Below are 17449 nucleotides of genomic sequence, written 5' to 3' on the forward strand. Positions count from 1 at the left end.
ATTAATATAGTTATATATGCAAAACCAAATTAATCTACAACCTCAATAATAAGAAGAAAAAATGATCCGGAGGAAGTAATTCTCACATGGATTAAAATCATGAGATTAAACAAGATTTGATAATGGTTTGAGGTACGTAACTGTGGATCGTGAGCATTTACTGTTCGTAATGGGAGCCTAACTTTAATTTGTAGTTCGTATCATATAAGATACTCCCTTTATGTTCAGAATTATTTGATGTTTAAGGTTTTTGCACACAATTTAAGGATTCATTTAATTTTTATTTTTCCTATACTAAAAATATTATTTATAATTCATTTAAATATCATTCAGCCAATAAGAAAACAATCTACAGAATATAAAAGGTCAAAAACTATAAAAATTCATTAAATTTTGCATTGAAAAGTGAGAACATCAAATAATTCTGAACAAAAAAAACCTTCTAAAACATCAAATAATTCTGAACAGAGGGAGTATCTTGCAATACAGAGTATATAACTAGACATTTGTATTTTTACTATATTGATTTTGGAAGAATATATGTAAAAAAGTATGATGATGACATGATGTCATGGATGAAATGAAACAAAATTTTAAATCTGATAGAGATAATTATGTTATCGTGAACGTTTTACTGTTCACCATGTAACACGGTTTCACATGCATCTTGTAGACTTGTAATAGAACATGATACGCACTTTGCGCGTTGCTCACAAGTTATATATAAATCCAACAAGGCACAGAAATAAAATTATTCGTTTTTCATAAATTGGAAGAAGCAATTAAAATTTTGGTCTTAAACTAGTGCTAAAACCAGCCGTCCTACTAACACAATAGCGGGATTAAAAAAAAAAAAAAAAGACATAAGTTGACTTAATAAGGAGCCCCTAGCCCTTTATAAAGAAAGAGAGATTGTGATTTATTTTGCTTCATTCATATTGCAAACAAAGAAAAGTGAAAGTCCCATGGAACCAAGAAGTAGGTATTCCCATATTTATAAAAATTCCATTGAACGAAGTAGATACTTCCCTCGTTTCAAGCCTGTATGTCGTCTGTCAGATCCAGCAAACCCACACAAACTTTGCCGGCGATCTAATCCTCCACTTTCCGTCTGCTTCGCCTGCAAAGGTCAGCATCTGAATAGACTCAAGTACTATTACTACTGTGCTATTTGTGATTTGGAGTTTCACAGAGGTTGTCACTTGTCTCCTCCGGAAATCAAACACCCTTTTCACCTCCTTCACCCTCTCAACATCAAGATCCCAGATCCTGATTATGATGTCTCTAGTATCCCTAATGATTGGAATTCAGATTCCTCTGATTCAGACTATTTTGAAGTCGGTGGATCTGAAGATGATGAAGACCCTGTATCAGATGGAAACCATGTAAAATGCAACTCTTGTCGGAAAAATCTCTACGGCGAATACTATCATTGTTCTGTCTGCAATTTCAGCCTACACTTTATTTGCGCATTGAATCCACCACCTCTCACTATTGAAAACCTTAAAACACATGATCATACTCTTACCCTCTTTCCTAGACGAGTGCCTTTGCCATGCGATGCTTGTGGCTTCTCTCTTGAAGCTAGTTTTGATCCTGTTTACTCTTGTCTACTTTGTAACTACATGGTCCATAAAAAATGTACCAACTTACCTCGTGTCATTAAGATCACTCGTCATCCACATCGTCTCTCTCACACTTCCTCCCTTGTTCCTTCCTCCTCTGGTGAGTTATTCACTTGTGGAGTTTGTCGTAAACCCGTTGACATCAATTACGGCCAATTCTCTTGCAACAAAGGATGCCACTATGCTGTCCATTCGAAATGTGCAACAAAGTTCCAAGTGTGGGATGGGATAGATCTTGAAGGAGTGCCTGAAGAAGAGGAAGAAGTTCTTGAGCCATTTTTGAGGATCGATGAAGAGACTATACAACATTTCACTCATGACCATCACCACCTGAAGATTCAGGGGAATGACAACCCCAGCAACCATGAAAACAAGTTTTGCCAAGCCTGCATCCTTCCGATGACAGTTTCAGATCGCTTCTATAGCTGCATCGATTGCGATTATGTTCTCCACGAAACATGCGCATCCCTTCCTCGCAAACAATGCCATCCCCTACACAGACACTCGCTCAACCTCTTCCATCTTGACAATCCTCGTCAAGAGCTTGACGAGGCTGAGGAAGAATATTCTTACTCAGGTTTCTTCAAGTGCAATGGTTGTAGCCGACTTTGTTGTGGTTTCATGTACAAGTGCACCGAAAAAGATTGTAAATTTCAACTGGATGCAAGGTGTGCTTCGCTTCCTGATCCTGTAATCCATGATTGCCATCCACATGATCACCCTTTCTTCTTCACTTTGAACCGAGGTGAATGCATTGGTTGCAAGTCTAATCGCGGCCACTCTAGTAAGTATTTGGAATGTATTGAATGCAATTCCTTTTTGTGTCTTTATTGTGCTACTTTGCCTACCGTGGCTCACTACAAGCACGACAAACATCCACTCACTCTTTGCTGCGGAGAAGAAAAGACAAAAGATCTCCCGTATTGGTGCGAGTTTTGTGAATCAAAATTAGATGCAACAAAGTGGTTTTACACGTGCAACTCTTGTAGTGTCACTCTTCATGTTACATGTTTATTGGGAAAGAAGGCCCTCTACATGAAACCAAATCATCTGATCAGGTATCATAGAGATGCTTTTATTAAACGCAACAGTGGTAACTCGAGACCAGTGTGTGATAGATGTAAACGTCGTTGCATAGACACCGTGGTATTCAGGTGGCTTGACAAAAAATATTGTATGGATTGTTTCTCCAACCCATCGATTATCCTGAGCAGTAGTGACGAAGATTTGAGCAGTGACGAAGATTAAGGATCAAGACCTGCCACATGAGTTCTTTGGGTGTGTATAATTTTTTTAATAATAACTAGATTTCAGTGAACTATTTTTAATTTATCAAATTTTGTAATATAATTTGTGTTTTTGTTTTTGTTTAGTTATAATTTTTTAATAAGTAATAAATATTTTTATTTATATATAATTTGTTTCTATTAATTTATTATATATAGTACATATATGATTGCAATTAGAAAAACATTATTTTAACCCATTCGTTCATATTAATTCGAAAAGTACAACGATTATAAAAATGCCATTATAACATATCCATTTATATTAATCCGAAAAGGACCACAACTATTAAAATATAATTCTAATGCGTCTATTCATATTATTTGTATATTTTATATATTTTTAAGTTTGGATATTTAAAATTTTAGACTCATTTAATAAAAATATAGAATAATATATTATTTTTATTTTTGTTATTAAAAATATTATTTAAATTTAAATATTTTAAATTAAATCTAAATTCATATCCAAGTTATTATTTTTGTAGAAATATAATAATAACTTATTTTATGATTTTTGATAAACAACATAACCTTTATTTAAGAAAATTTATGACAAATCTAAATTTAATATTTAAAATTTATTTTAAAATATAAAATAAAAAAATATATTATTTTATTAATATTACATTAAATTGAATTGTTTGGTAACATAAATAAGAGTTATCCAAAAATAGAATAGTAGAAAATTAAAGTAAAATCTGTTTGAACACAAAACATGCTTCTTTTTTAATAGTATAGATTTCAATTTTATTTCTTAATTTGTCTTAATTAATGCCAATACACACACGTTATAGGAAGGAGTGTGGAAGGGAAAACAGCCAATTCCTACCTCAAGTGTTCCAAATGGTGCAGATTCATACCTGACAAATTACTTGCCCGAATTCATATCCGAATTCCTAAAAATCGGATAATTCATACATGAACTAATAATGTTTTGGCAAATAAAGACATTGACATGTGTCCCGTTAGTCAACGATTTCATTTTGTTAACGGACCATAATCTCGTGCCACGTAGACTGCATTGCTGGCATTGGAGGTTAAAACGACGTCATTTTAAATATTTGAAAAAAAAAATTGAACAAAACAACGTCGTTTTAACATTCAAGAACAAAATTTTGTTTTTATCAAATCCACGTCGTTTAAATTAATAAGACCAAAAAAAATAACAATACAACGTCGTTTTAATTAATGATAACCAAAAAAATAACAAGGATTCTTTCGTCGATTTGAGAAAAGAGAGCCCAAACTAGGGTTTGGGATTCATAGAAAATCAGAGTATAGATTCTTGAAATCGACGGAAATAGAAGATAAGACGATTTCAACTCTGGAGATACAAGAAATCTTATGGGTCTGAGAAAAATGAGATAATTTGACATTTATGGCTTTTAATTGTGGGGAAAATTTTCCAATTTTTTATAGATTTTGAATTGTTTAATCGTTTTTCAGTAATAGTTTAATTCTAAATGAATTGTTTAATGGTTGCAGTGATATAACGGATTGCATATTTCTCATAAACCATGGGGAAAGTTTGAGAAATTTTCAACCGGCATTCTCCATTACCTAAGTGGCTGTTCTTTTCTAATTTTGAGATAGAGTTCGGGGAAGAAGCAGATTTAGTTCTTTATGTTTTTTTTTTAAAACAAAACAACATCGTTTCGTTTATTTTTTTTGTTAGTAAATGTTAAAACGATATCGTTTAACCTCTAGTGTCAACAATGCAGTCTACGTGGCACAGTACTACGGTCCGTTAACAAAATGAGATCGTTGACTAACGGGAAACATGTAAATGTCTTTATTCACCAAAATATTATTAGTACAGATATGAATTATCTGATTTTTAGGAGTTTGGGTATGAATTCAGGCAAGTAAAATTTTCAGGTATGAATCCGCACCATTTAGAACAGTTAAGGTAGGAATTGGCCCTTTTTCCGAGCGTGGAATTGAAATTCTGATATTTATTTATTGGAAGAATACATTATCTGTAAGGGCAGAATAATAATGTATACTTATTTATTTATCACTGTATACAACTACAGTTTAAAATGTGATTCATTGTGATGGAATTTGTAGTATTACTCTTCAGTCAAAGTTAGTGATTGAGATGTTATAATCCCTTGAGATGGCAATCAAATTTTCGGTTTGGTTCAAATGGTTTATTACTGTGCTAAATTATTTTTCTTGGTTTGTTATGGTTTCCGCTCAGAATTTGGTTTATCATTTTTTCTCGAAGTGCTCACTCGTTTTAAATATCAAGATTGAGACAAAACATAGTTATAATTCTTACGATGAGGAGATTATGGAGGCCGACAGTTATGAGATATGAGATGTCAGAGAACTTAGTCAAATAGAAGCCCCAACCAGACCAATTGTGTACAATCCTCCAAAAGTGCAAGTAGTCCAGCCAGCTAAGACCATCTATAATGGTTATGTTATATTTCACTCTAAATATCGAGTTCTTTTAAAATTGAGATAGGGTTTACTTATATATTTTAGGGAAAAAACCTTTTAAAAACCCGACGTTTATAACATTTGCTATAAAAATACCTGAACTATTTTCGTTGCTTGAAAAATACCTAACGTTATTTTGACTACCATTTTAATACCCAAACATTCAAAAATCAAAAGTTTCATCCCTCGACTTAAACTCATTTAAATCTTTAAACGGAATCTGTTAAGCACTGTTTAATCCTTAATCTCCTACGTGTTTTTTTTCCATTCGAAAAGACCATTGTTGCCCTTAAAATCGATTTTTTCCTTTTTAAGTTCTTCCCCAATTTGAAGAACCCTAATTCTCTTCTAACATCTATCGCTTCTTTTGATTACTTCACACCAGAATGGAAAACTCAATCTCGTCTGCAAGCTCTACGCCCAGATGGAAGGTCCCCTTTGTCACTGCAAACAACCGACGGTCATGGTGAAATCATGGACAGATGATAATCCTGGTAGAAGATTTTTCAAATGTAATACACATGGTTTCTTCATCTGGGCTGACAAAGAACCCTAAATTGTAAACCCCACATCTCTAAACAAGCTAATCGGGACATACAACAGACTAAATCGAACCTAATCGACACAATTTACAACTCTAAACATCCCGACATCAAAATTTGAAACACATACTTCATCTTTCCTTCGAGTCTCGAGTCTTCTACAGTGAGGTGAAGAATGAGAACAATTGGGTGAATAAATGTCGATAGGAGAGTCGATACAAAAGATCAATTTTGGGAGAGACGACGTTTACGGATTAGGGTTTAGATTTGGGGAAAATCGATTGGAGTTTAATTTGGGGAAAATGATTTAGGATTCTTCGATAATTTGGGGGAAATTGGATTACGAGAAAGGGCAACAATGGTCTTTTCGAATGGAAAAAAACACGTGAGGGATTAAGGACTAAATCTGTTTAACGATTTAAATGAGTTTAAGTCTGAGGGATGAAACTTTCGATTTTTGAATGTTTGGGTATTAAAATGGTAATCTAAATAACGTTAGGTATTTTTCAGACAACGAAAATAGTTCAGGTATTTTTATAGCAAATGTTATAAACGTCGGGTTTTTAAAAGGTTTTTTCCCTATATTTTACTCTAAATATTTACATTTTGAAAACATGATTTCATTATTTTTTTACAATTCATATTATTCTACAAATTTTCATGTTTTCACGTTTATCTAAAAAAACATGATTAAAATTTTACTAAAACTAACTTTCAACATCTTGTAATTATTCCGTGAATTTTTTATTTCAGTTCAATTATTTCCGCTAATAATTTTTCATTTAGTCTGTTATTTTGATATATATGATTCGCCTACCTAGCCTTGTAACCACATCTCTTTAAAATGCCTTGTTTTATGTTAAAAAATTGTCTAATATTTTATGATAAACTATGAATTAATTTGCACTGTAGCACAGAACAATTATTTTATTTTAAATAATATATTTTTAAAAAAATTTCTCAATTTTTAATAAATGTTGCATAATTGTAGAATATTAAATGTTGCATAATTTTAGAATACAATATTACGTTTTTGTAGAATGAAAATATAATTTGGACAACTATATAATTTTTTTTGAATTTAATTATTAATAAATTGTTATTATTTTATTCAATAAATTAAATTATTATAAACTAAAAGTTGTGAAAGTGAATAGTGTTAACATATTTGTATATTTATTTTTTATTAATGTGTTTTTTATGAAAAATATGTGGTATATTCATATTTTTTATGTCAATTTTTGGTAAAAAGAACTGAAAAAATATTTTAGTATATAATCAAGTAAAAATAGTAAATTATAGTAAAAAAATATTTCACTAGTTTTTTAACATCATAAGTTTTAATCTTCACTTTTCATATTATTTAATTGAGAAATTTTTTATTTTCACGTTTTTATTTAATTAAATATACTATATGATATCATTTGAAACAAAAAAAATCTAATAAATTATTAGATTTAAATTCAGAAATTAAATAGTAAATATATTCTATTAAATGATAAATAAAGATTTTTCATATTTTTTTTCAATAGATTTAAAAGATAATTATGTCTTTTTCTATTTTAATTATGCTTTGTTATTTATAATAGTATATCATATAATAATTTATAAAATAAAAGTTATTTTTTAAATAACTGCTTAAATAATAATATAGAGATATGTCATTCTGTGATTTACCATTTTTAAAAATAATTATTTATCTAAAACAGAGAACATAAAAATCATAAAAACTGTAGAAAATATGTTTTTCTTCAAAACCCCATGCCGTGTTCTCTGGTCCAACTAACCTTAAAATACATAAATGTAACTTCAACTCGATATTAAAAAATCATCTAATGTATAGATATTTATTTTTTCATAAAATATAGATTATTATTCATATAAATTTTATTCAAAAAGATTGCACGTCAGGTTTTGAATTTATTTTTAAACAGAACGTCAAAATGCCAAAAAATTCTCGTATTTATATACAGTAAAAACTCTATAAATTAATAATGTTGGGACTTTGATATTTTATTAATTTATAGAGTTATTAATTTATAGATTTCAAAGAAAGAAATATTTTCTATTTTTATCAATTTTGAAAGAGATTTTTTTAAAAAATTATAATCTTTAAATAATTATTTCTAATATTAAAGATGATTTCTAAGAAAATTTTAAGTTAAAATAAATAAAAACATCACTAAACTTATATTTTAATAAATTATTTTATTTATAAGTTTATATCAAAATTTATTTATGGTAATTATTAATTTATGATATTAATGGGACCATATATTTACATAGAAGTTTTGCTAAAATTATTATCTTATTATCTTATCGAATCGAGTTATATTTTGAACTGTCCCAACTCGGGACCATAAAAAATTATTAATTTATAGTGTTTATTAATTTATCGAGTATTAATTTATAGAGTTTCTACTGTATTGACTAATTTAATTTTAGAGATATTTGGTTGTTTGTAGTGTAATACTATATATAATATTTGCAAGCAAGTGTCTCAATGAATTACCAAGTTCACATGATTTTATAAATTAATTTTAAAATATTAGATGCGAATTGCGATCATTGTTTCAAAAGACGTCAGTAACGTTTAGAAAACACTTACTAGTTTAAAATATACATAACCATTATATTCTACAGCCCCAATAACGAGAAGATGGAAAAACAAGATCTTGAGGAACTAATTGTCACATGGAGGAGATTAACTAAATCAAACAACTTATAAAAATGGTTAGGGGTAATTGTGGTGTATCGTGAGCATTTATTAATTATTGTTTCTAGTGGGGAACCTTAGCTTTGTAGTTTGGATCATAGTATAATATATGTTGCAGGACACCTATTATTTTACATATACAAAACCAAAAAATATCTACAACCTTAATAATAACTAATAAGAAGGTAACAAAAACTCTTGAGGAACAGAAGAAGTAGTTGTTAGTGTCACATGGATGAGATTAAACAAGATTTAATAATGGATGGATGAGATTAAACTAGATTTTAAAATGGTGAGAGGTAATATGGATAGGCCTGGAAAAAATTATCCGGTATCCAGTCTCCGTTCCTATCAGATCCGTAAAAATTGAATATTTGTGTAGTTTTGATCCGGATCCGAATAGTGAAATTAAGTATTTGATTATTTTGGATACGGATCTGGATAATAGAAAATTTTGAAACCAGATATCCGTTATCCTTTTGTTAAAATATTTATTTATTTTTAATAATATTTATTCATTTTTAAAAATTAAATTTAAAACTTTTTTGGTTTAACTTCTTTTTGAAATTCATATTGCATGATAATTTTTATTTTAGATTGTCAAAGAAGAATATGAATGGATAGCACATGAACATGAAGATAAATTAACTTCTCTATTACTATTTTTTTTTTTTTTTTTGCTATGTAAACTTTTAAACTTTGTGCTATTTAAATATTACTTGAATGTTTTTTTAATTTTTTGCTATTTGTAAATTTTGCTATGATACATTTTAATATCTATGTTTTCTCATTATAATTTTTTTTTAAAATAATTTTTTTTTAAAATCAATGAAATCGGATATCCGGTCAGATATCCGTAAATATTCTGTTTAAACCGGATATCCGGAGTTTTCGGATCCGAATCAAGATAGTAAACTTGATTGTTCGGCGGATCCAAATACCTTGAAAAGTCCGAATATCCAGTTCCGTTCCAAGGCTAAGTGTGAATCGTGAGCATTTATTGGTTAGTCTTAACTTTTTAGTTTGTATTATATCTTGCAGACTTGCAGTACACGTTGACCCAAAAGTAATGGAATATACTTTCACATGACATGATACCCGCTGTGTTGTTTTTATCTAAGAAATTGAAACAAATTGCTGGTTTTGAACTTGAACAATATTAAAAACGGTTGTTGGTCTTTAACTACAATAACAGCCTGTTCTCTTAATGTTTAATTTTCCAATTCCAATGGGAGCTTTAATCTCGATCTATCCTCGAGAATGTATGTGATTCAATGTTCATTCTAAAGAAAAGAAAAGTCCACGGAAGCTGGTAAATTTTTTTCTTGTTCTAAGCCTCCATGTCCTCTGTCAGATCCAGCAAACCCTCGAAACTTTTTGTAGGTTATATATTGTAGTAAACGTTGATCCAATACTAGTAGATAAATATACATACACAAAGCCAGATCTGAAAATATAGGGGCCTTGAAACAAAATAGAAAACATGTGTCATTAATTCATTTCATAAAAAAATTTCAAAAAAAGAGTGTTGAACTTCTAATGAAACACAAGTTTTCTAACAAAAAATAAGTAAAACTAATAAAACAATATATGATTTTTTATAGTTTATAGATTTTTTTTTTTAAAATTAGTACATCCTATATAAATCTGTTAAAAATGAAAGCTAAGATAAATATTTCATAGCTATGCCTAGATCCGGCCTCATACATACATTATATATATATATATATCTTGAGTACATGTAACATGATATCCGCTATGTGTTGTTTTCATCTAATGTTGTATAAAACAAATTGGTGGTTTTGATTAATTGAAAATAAAAAAGGTTGTTGGTCTTTAATTATAATAAAAGCCAACCAGTTGTCTTAATTTGAAAATTTCCTATGGGAGCTTTGATCTCGATCTATTCTCAAATATTGAAAAGTCATAGACAACCGTTTAACTTAAACAGAGAAAGAGAATGTACAGCATGTGATTCAATCAATGTTCTTTTTTTTTGTTTTTTTTCATTAGAAACGACGGTTACATTATATCCCTTCAGGGTATAGCGCAAAGATCCATCAGATCGACCAGGCGATCAGCATACAAAAAAGGGTTAGTTAACTAACTTAAAAAAAGACTGAAGAAAGAGGAAAGAAGCGAATTAAAGTTCCCAGAGATTTGCTGAGCTCGAGTCAAAGGGTCCAACCTGCATAGGATCGTTTTCTTGATGTGAGCAACAATCACTGAAGCAAGGGAGGAGACAGCCGAATGAAACCTAGCATTTCTTTATCTCCAAATCCCGTATAAGGAGACCTGGAATGCTAGTCTCATGATAACAGAGACATTAGAACCAGAGCCGGGGTTAAGCAACCAAATAAGACATTTGTCGAAGTCAGATGTCAGAGTAAGCCTATCGCGGGTCAAAAGTCTGTTTCTAACCGCAATCCAACAAATAAAGGAGTGTTTAGGAATCCTTCCCTTAAACCAAACAGATTTGTGCAAAGGCACAGAATGAACCGTCGGATGAAGGGCATGACAAGTGTGAGAGGATGAGAAGTCTTTTGGAGTACCAGTTGGGCCAATCTTCCACTTGAAGCAATCATCTACTTCAGATGCAATAATATGGACAGCTGGAGGGAGGCAATTTTGAAGCAAAGAGATTATCGGGTGTCTACTCCCTGAACAAACGATCCACCAGTCTCCATTGGATATAGCATCAGCGACCGAAGCATCAATAGGGAGGCCAGAGCATCTTCCTGCTTCGCCAGTTAAGTCCAGCAGTGGTCCAAGAGAGGTCCAATCGTCATGCCAAAATTTGGCAGTGATCCCCGAACCAATTCTCAGAAGAGAAAGAGTTTTGCCAAATGCCTTAGGATGTGTTATTGGAGAGTTGATTTATAAAGATTTTTAGAGTTTAAGATTCTATAGTTATTGGTTTGTGGATTTTTACATTTTTAATAGATTCATCTGTTATTCATTTAGAGATTATAAAAATCACTTGTTATTGATATGATGATTTTTATAATCTAATCAAAATCCATTGTTATTCAAAAAGTCTGCTATTTAATGATTCTATGATTCTGTTATAATCTAGTGTTATTGGCATAATGATTCTTTGTAATTTAATTCACAAATCATGATTCTCAAAATACTATCTATATCCCTTGGATTCTCAAAATCTGTCATATTAAAAATTTTTTAATAGATTGTTTAAATCCATAAAACTCTCTCTAAATTTTACAAATCCAACAAAATTCTTAAAAATTTGACAAATCTCATGATTTTTAAAATCAACTAAAATCTTCATAAATCCAACTCCCAATAACCCCCCCTTAGTTTGTAGAGACGCTTCCAAATCCAACTACCAGAGGTTGAATTTCACAAATCCCAAAAGCTAGAAGATCGAAATTTATTCAGCCTGATCCAAGATACCCATAAAGAGCCTGCAGAAGTGAAAATCAACCAGATTAGCTTCAGACCCATAACCTTATTCCAGTCATGGAGTCTCCGAAAACCAAGACCACCGCTGCGTTTGGGAGTGCATACGAAATCCCAAGAAATCCAAGCCCTACGAACTGAATTAGGAGCTCCACTCCAGAGGAAGGCATTGCAAATTTGCTCCAATGTGGCAATGCATTGGTTAGAAAGGATAAATATGGAAACCCAAAAATTTATCGTCGAGTACATAACAGACTGAACAAGTTGCAGCTGACCAGCAAATGACAATTGACAGATAGTCCAAGAAGAAAATCTGTTCGCAATTTTCTCCACTAGCGGCTGATAGTCATGTTTGGTCATTTTTTGGGAGGTGAGAGGCACACCAAGATATCTCATCAGAAGCAATCCAAGAGAGAGTCCATGCCTCTCACAAAAAGCTCTGCTGCCTATCTGATTACCACCGTCTAAGAAGAGGAAGGATTTCTCTCTGTTAATTGCCAGACCTGTAACAGATTTGAAATCTTCAAGAATATCCAGAGTACCAATCAGCGAGTTTTCAGAACCATCAAAGAATATCAATAAGTCATCGGCGAAACTTAAATGTGTAACAAGGGGAGAGAAGCAATTTCTTCATCAGTAGGAATGAGCACTAGTTGATCGGATATGCTTTGAGGACACCTAAAAGGATGAAGTGCCTGAATCTCAGAGACCATAGGAGGATGAACATTGCGAGCCTCAAAACCCAGCAACTGACGATAAAACGAGACAATCATATCCTTAATCTGGTCAGCATTATCAATCTGATTATCCTGCGAATCTCTAAGGTGTTTAATAACATTCCTGGCTTGATTTGCAACCACCGCTTTGAAGAAAAAATTGGTTTTTGCATCCCCATCCTTAAGCCAGCGAATTCTAGATTTATGCTTGTAAAACGATTCAAGGGCATTAGCAAAGAAGCTCCAGGAGGCTCTAGCTGCAACCTCGTCGTGGAACAGAGAATCGGAGGGAGAAGAGAGGAGATCTCCTTGAATTGATTCAAGACGGGAGAGAGCGTTCTTGGTTTTCTGCTGAATGTTGGCAAAGCCTTGCCTGTTAAGAGAACTGCAAAAACCTTTGGCGGTATTCAGCTTCTGACCGATAGTAAACAGCGCACACCCCACCCCATTGGGAGACAACCAAGCATCTAAAACTTTTGCTAAAAACTCTGGGTAGGAGGAAAGGAAGGAGAAGTATTTGAAGCATTTCTTGATAAATCAAACTAGGAGAGTGATCAGAGTCACCTGGGGGATCAGAGATGGCCATTGACTCTGGAAAGTAGTCGTGCCATTTCTCATTCACCAGGACCCTGTCGAGTTTGCAAAGAATAGGATCCTCGTGTCTATGATTAGCTCATGTGAAGAAATTCCCTCTGCTCTTGAGATCATGAAGTTTGTTATCAGCTAAAGCAAGTCCAAAAGTCAAAAATACCAGAGAGAGAGAAAGCCGAAGGAATAACAGAGAAGTGCTCTGATGAATCTGCTATCTGGTTAAAATCACCCGTAAGAGCCCAAGGGCGAAATCTAGCAGGCGAGTTCAAATTTATCTGAGAAATCTCAGCCCATAGGTTGTGACGCTGACCTTCCGTGTTTAGAGTGTAGACAAAAGCTACCGAGAAAGAGATACCTGAGGCCGGAAAATGTACACCTCATAGAATAAACTGCTCTAACTTAGAGAAAATAACCACCGATATGGAGGGATCTAAAACTACCCAAATTCTCCCATTGACAGAGTATTGGTAGTTATCCGCAGATCTCCAACCAGGGAAAGTAGAAGACAAATCTGATCCGCACTGTCAACCTTAACACGCGTTTCCAAAACACCATCGAGCAAAGGATTATTAGACGTAACCCAGCTTCTAACAAAACGCTGTCTTGAGTCACTACATAAACCGCGAACATTCCAACAAAAAACCTTTATTATGTACATAAAATGGAAGGAGAACGAGGTCAAGCAGTCGAATCCCGAGCCACAGAGTGGCTTCTTGCAAGGATCGACTTAAGGACAGGTGTAGAACCGAGAGCCGCAGTCACTGAAGACTTTAGAGGGATAAACTTTGATGATTTCAGCAAGAGTTTGATCGCCTTTTTTCTGGCAGATTTAGTAGCGATAGGGCCCCCGGCCATGATGGCATGGATAGTGGAGACTGGAATTGAAATCATACGTTGCTGAGGGACAACAGATTTCCCCTTATCAATAGACACAATGATAGCAGGAGGGAGATGATCAACTCCATCGGGCAATGAGGATTTGGTCTGCAGTGTCGTTAGAAATCTCTGGAGGAGGGATGTCTGACGTTACCAGAGGGTAACTTTTTGTCCTGGAGCGAGAACGAGCTCTGCTCTTGGTTTTTTTGTTGATTTTGCTGGCAAAGGGATCTTTGCCTTGGACAGAGGGAGGATCAGTGGGAGGCTCAGTTTATAATGGAGGAACCACACTATTGATGAGGGAGGCACCAGAGCTGACCCTTTACGGGGTTGAGAGGTGCTGCTAGAAGATTGAGTGTTGGGAGGCGATTTTTTTTTTGTAGAGCCTTGGGGCATCTGTTTAACAAGTGACCAAATTTGCTACAATTCGAGCATTTTGGAGGGAGACGAGGGTAAGTGACGGAGACCCGAGCCGAATTGCCTTCAGTATCACGAACAATGATAGTTGAAGGAGGGGAACTATCTAACATGATCTCAACTTTAACTTTGGTTTCCCCGATGTTCACTAAGTCGAGACGGGACTTTTTGGTGTATAGGGGGTCACCGATGGCACTTGCGATACAACTAATATCGTCAAGCGTATACATCATGGGGGGACGTCTTTCAACACCGCCCATGTTGGAGCTGAGACCAATTCTGGCAGCTTTAAAGAACCTGAAGTAGACCACGAGGAACTCATTCCCTGGTTGAGAGAGAAGGAATGAAAATAAGACAGGTATAGTCCAAGATTTTGCGCATTGAGATGTTGTGTGCATTCCCCAAATCGGATTTAGGTCGGCGAAAACAACTGATTTGAGAAGAAGACCATGAAATTGAGCCACGATGTAACCATTCCACATCTGCGAAGCTTGAAGAATAACAGAGGAAGGAGCTTGAACAACTGGTGTACCATCAACACTGAAAGAGGGAGTGGCCATTTTCTTGAGGTTTCTTAACGAGGATTTGAAGCGCTCAGCGTACGGCAGAGCCGAGGAAGCTGGAATCGAAGGCGGAACCGAGGATGACTGAGGAGGAACCGGTGGAGAGGGGGGGGGACTCCAGAAATGGAGAAACCGCGGAATCTGACTGAGAAAGCAGAACAATCAAACATTGGGGATCTGAGGAAGGAACAGAAGAGACGAGAGATAGATCTAGAGGATCTGACTCCTGGGGAGGAGCAAGATCTGGAGAATCCATCAGAAAAGAAAATAGGTAGAAGAAAGGGGGATGAAGAAGATTCTTGGCGACCGGCGAGAGGCCAGCCCTCGGCGAATAGACGGAAAAATCTCGATTATTCTCTCGCAGAATCGCTCTAACACGAAACCCGAGACACTCCTCAAACAGATTCTCAGATTCAATCAATATTCATTCTAAAAAACATAAAAATCCATGGAAAGAGGTAAATTTTTTCTTCGTTCTAAGCCCCATGTCCTCTGTCGGATCCAGAAAACCCTCACAAACTTTGTCGGCGATCTGATCCTCCACTCTCCATCTGTTTCTCCTGCAAAATCCAACAACACCTGAAGACTAAAAGGTACTATTACTATTGTTCAGCCTGCGATGTGGAATTTCATAGAGGTTGTCACATTTTTCCTACCTTAATTAGACACCCTTTTCACCTTTTCCACACTCTCACCCTCACCTCCTCAAAACACTGTGAACTTGTTATATCTGAAATCCCTGGTCTTTGGGAAGCATATCCCTCTAATTTAGAAAACTATAACTCTGATTCATCTTGTGAAGAGTGGTTCGATCTACTTCAACAAAGGGGAAAAGCATCTTGGGCCGTTTAGTGAAAGCCCAGGCTATTGAATGGTTCTGGGCCTTGGAGCGGACTGGCCCATTAAACTGGAGGTATAAAGGGATAAGAGAGACGAGAAAAAGATCTGTAACAAACTTCAACGATCGTCTTCTTCATCCTCTGAACTCTGATTGTAATCTCTTTGGAGAAGGTCTGTAATCGGTGCTCATACAGTGAATTTCCGGGATTCCGTTCCTGAAGAGAGATGTACCCAAGGTTTTTGGGGAACTCTATAAGTCTCGTGTGTCAATCTTCTTCTTCTCTTCAATAATATTTTCTTGTGCGTTGCGAACACAAACAGAGAGCTGAGAGTGAGAGTGGATCAATTACGAGAGCGATTTGCGAGCTAAATTGAGCTAGATCTTCAACAACTGGTATCAGAGCTGAGGGTTTAAGGATCGATCGAAACTCGCAAGGGAAATTCAAGAAAGAAGAGCAACAAGACTTACAAGGCTGGGAGCTAGCAGGGGAGATCTGATTTGATTCAGGGAACCTGGTGAATCAAGAACAACTTCGTTGGTTTGTTCACGCTGAGTCGGAAACGATAACTCAGGGAGTATCTCTAAAACCTCTCGACTTACTTTCACAAATATAATTAAGAATCTCCGGATCTGTTCTGCATCGAACTATCCTGTTATTGATTCCCAGTTCATATTCCTTGAGTAGCTCACTTTGACCAAATCTTTCTTGAATCTGCAGGTGAAAAGGAAGAAACCGTTAAAGAACTACAAGGATGGAACGAACACCAGGGAAGTTCGAGATGGAAAAGTTTGATGGGAAGGGAGACTTCGGCATGTGGAAATACAAGTTGCTTGGGCAAATGGAGATACAGGGTCTACTTTCAGTCTTGATTGAGGATCAACCGGATCCGACGAACAAAGGTAAGGATGAGGAAACGTCGGACGTGAAAGCAGATCCAAAATGGGCAGCGAAGGACCTCAGAGCAAGGAGTCTATTAGGAACGTGTCTAAGTGATGTAGTGCTGCGGAAGATCATGAACGAAAAGACTGCAAAGGGAATGTGGAATGCTCTTGAGAGAGACTATCAAACAAAATCTCTCCCAAATAGAATTTACCTGAAGCAGATGTTTGCCAGTTACAAGATGGAGGAAAATAAATCCATTGAAGAAAAGTCTTGATATGTTCCTCAAACTGGTGGCTGATCTTGCAAGTCTTGACATAACGATACCCGACGAAGACCAGGCTATACAAGTCCTATCTGGCCTACCGCCTCTATATGAACCTCTGGTTCACACGCTAAAATACGGTATGGGAAAGGATTCTCTATCCTTGAGAGATGTAATAGCTTCCGCTTATGCAAAGGAGGTGGAGCTGAAGCAGAAAGGACTTCTAAGCAAGGGTAAATCAGGAGGTGAGGGTCTATATG

General features: G+C 34.7%; 1 protein-coding gene and 1 long non-coding RNA gene across 2 annotated transcripts; one reads left to right on the forward strand and one right to left on the reverse strand.

Annotated features, from left to right (window-relative positions):
• The first annotated feature begins 948 nt into the window (after positions 1–948).
• Positions 949–2926, forward strand: LOC18010895. Its single transcript, XM_006393112.2, has one exon. It carries the CDS (start codon positions 966–968, stop codon positions 2871–2873), a length of 1908 nt encoding a protein of 635 aa, XP_006393174.2. The 5' UTR covers positions 949–965; the 3' UTR covers positions 2874–2926.
• A 12613-nt stretch (positions 2927–15539) lies between these two features.
• On the reverse strand, positions 15540–15980 carry LOC112082854. Its single transcript, XR_002897381.1, has 2 exons — positions 15860–15980; positions 15540–15763 (listed from the first exon to the last, which is right to left on the reverse strand). It is a non-coding gene; the product is annotated as an uncharacterized LOC112082854 (long non-coding RNA).
• Between the last annotated feature and the right edge of the window lie 1469 nt (positions 15981–17449).

This window comes from Eutrema salsugineum, unplaced genomic scaffold (assembly GCF_000478725.1).
Source record: "Eutrema salsugineum unplaced genomic scaffold, Eutsalg1_0 scaffold_7, whole genome shotgun sequence".
NCBI classification, from domain to species: domain Eukaryota; kingdom Viridiplantae; phylum Streptophyta; class Magnoliopsida; order Brassicales; family Brassicaceae; genus Eutrema; species Eutrema salsugineum.

Excerpts from the sequence above, each read along its gene's own strand:
- LOC18010895 (XM_006393112.2), top strand. The coding sequence starts at position 966 with ATGGAACCAAGAAGTAGGTATTCCCATATTTATAAAAATTCCATTGAA.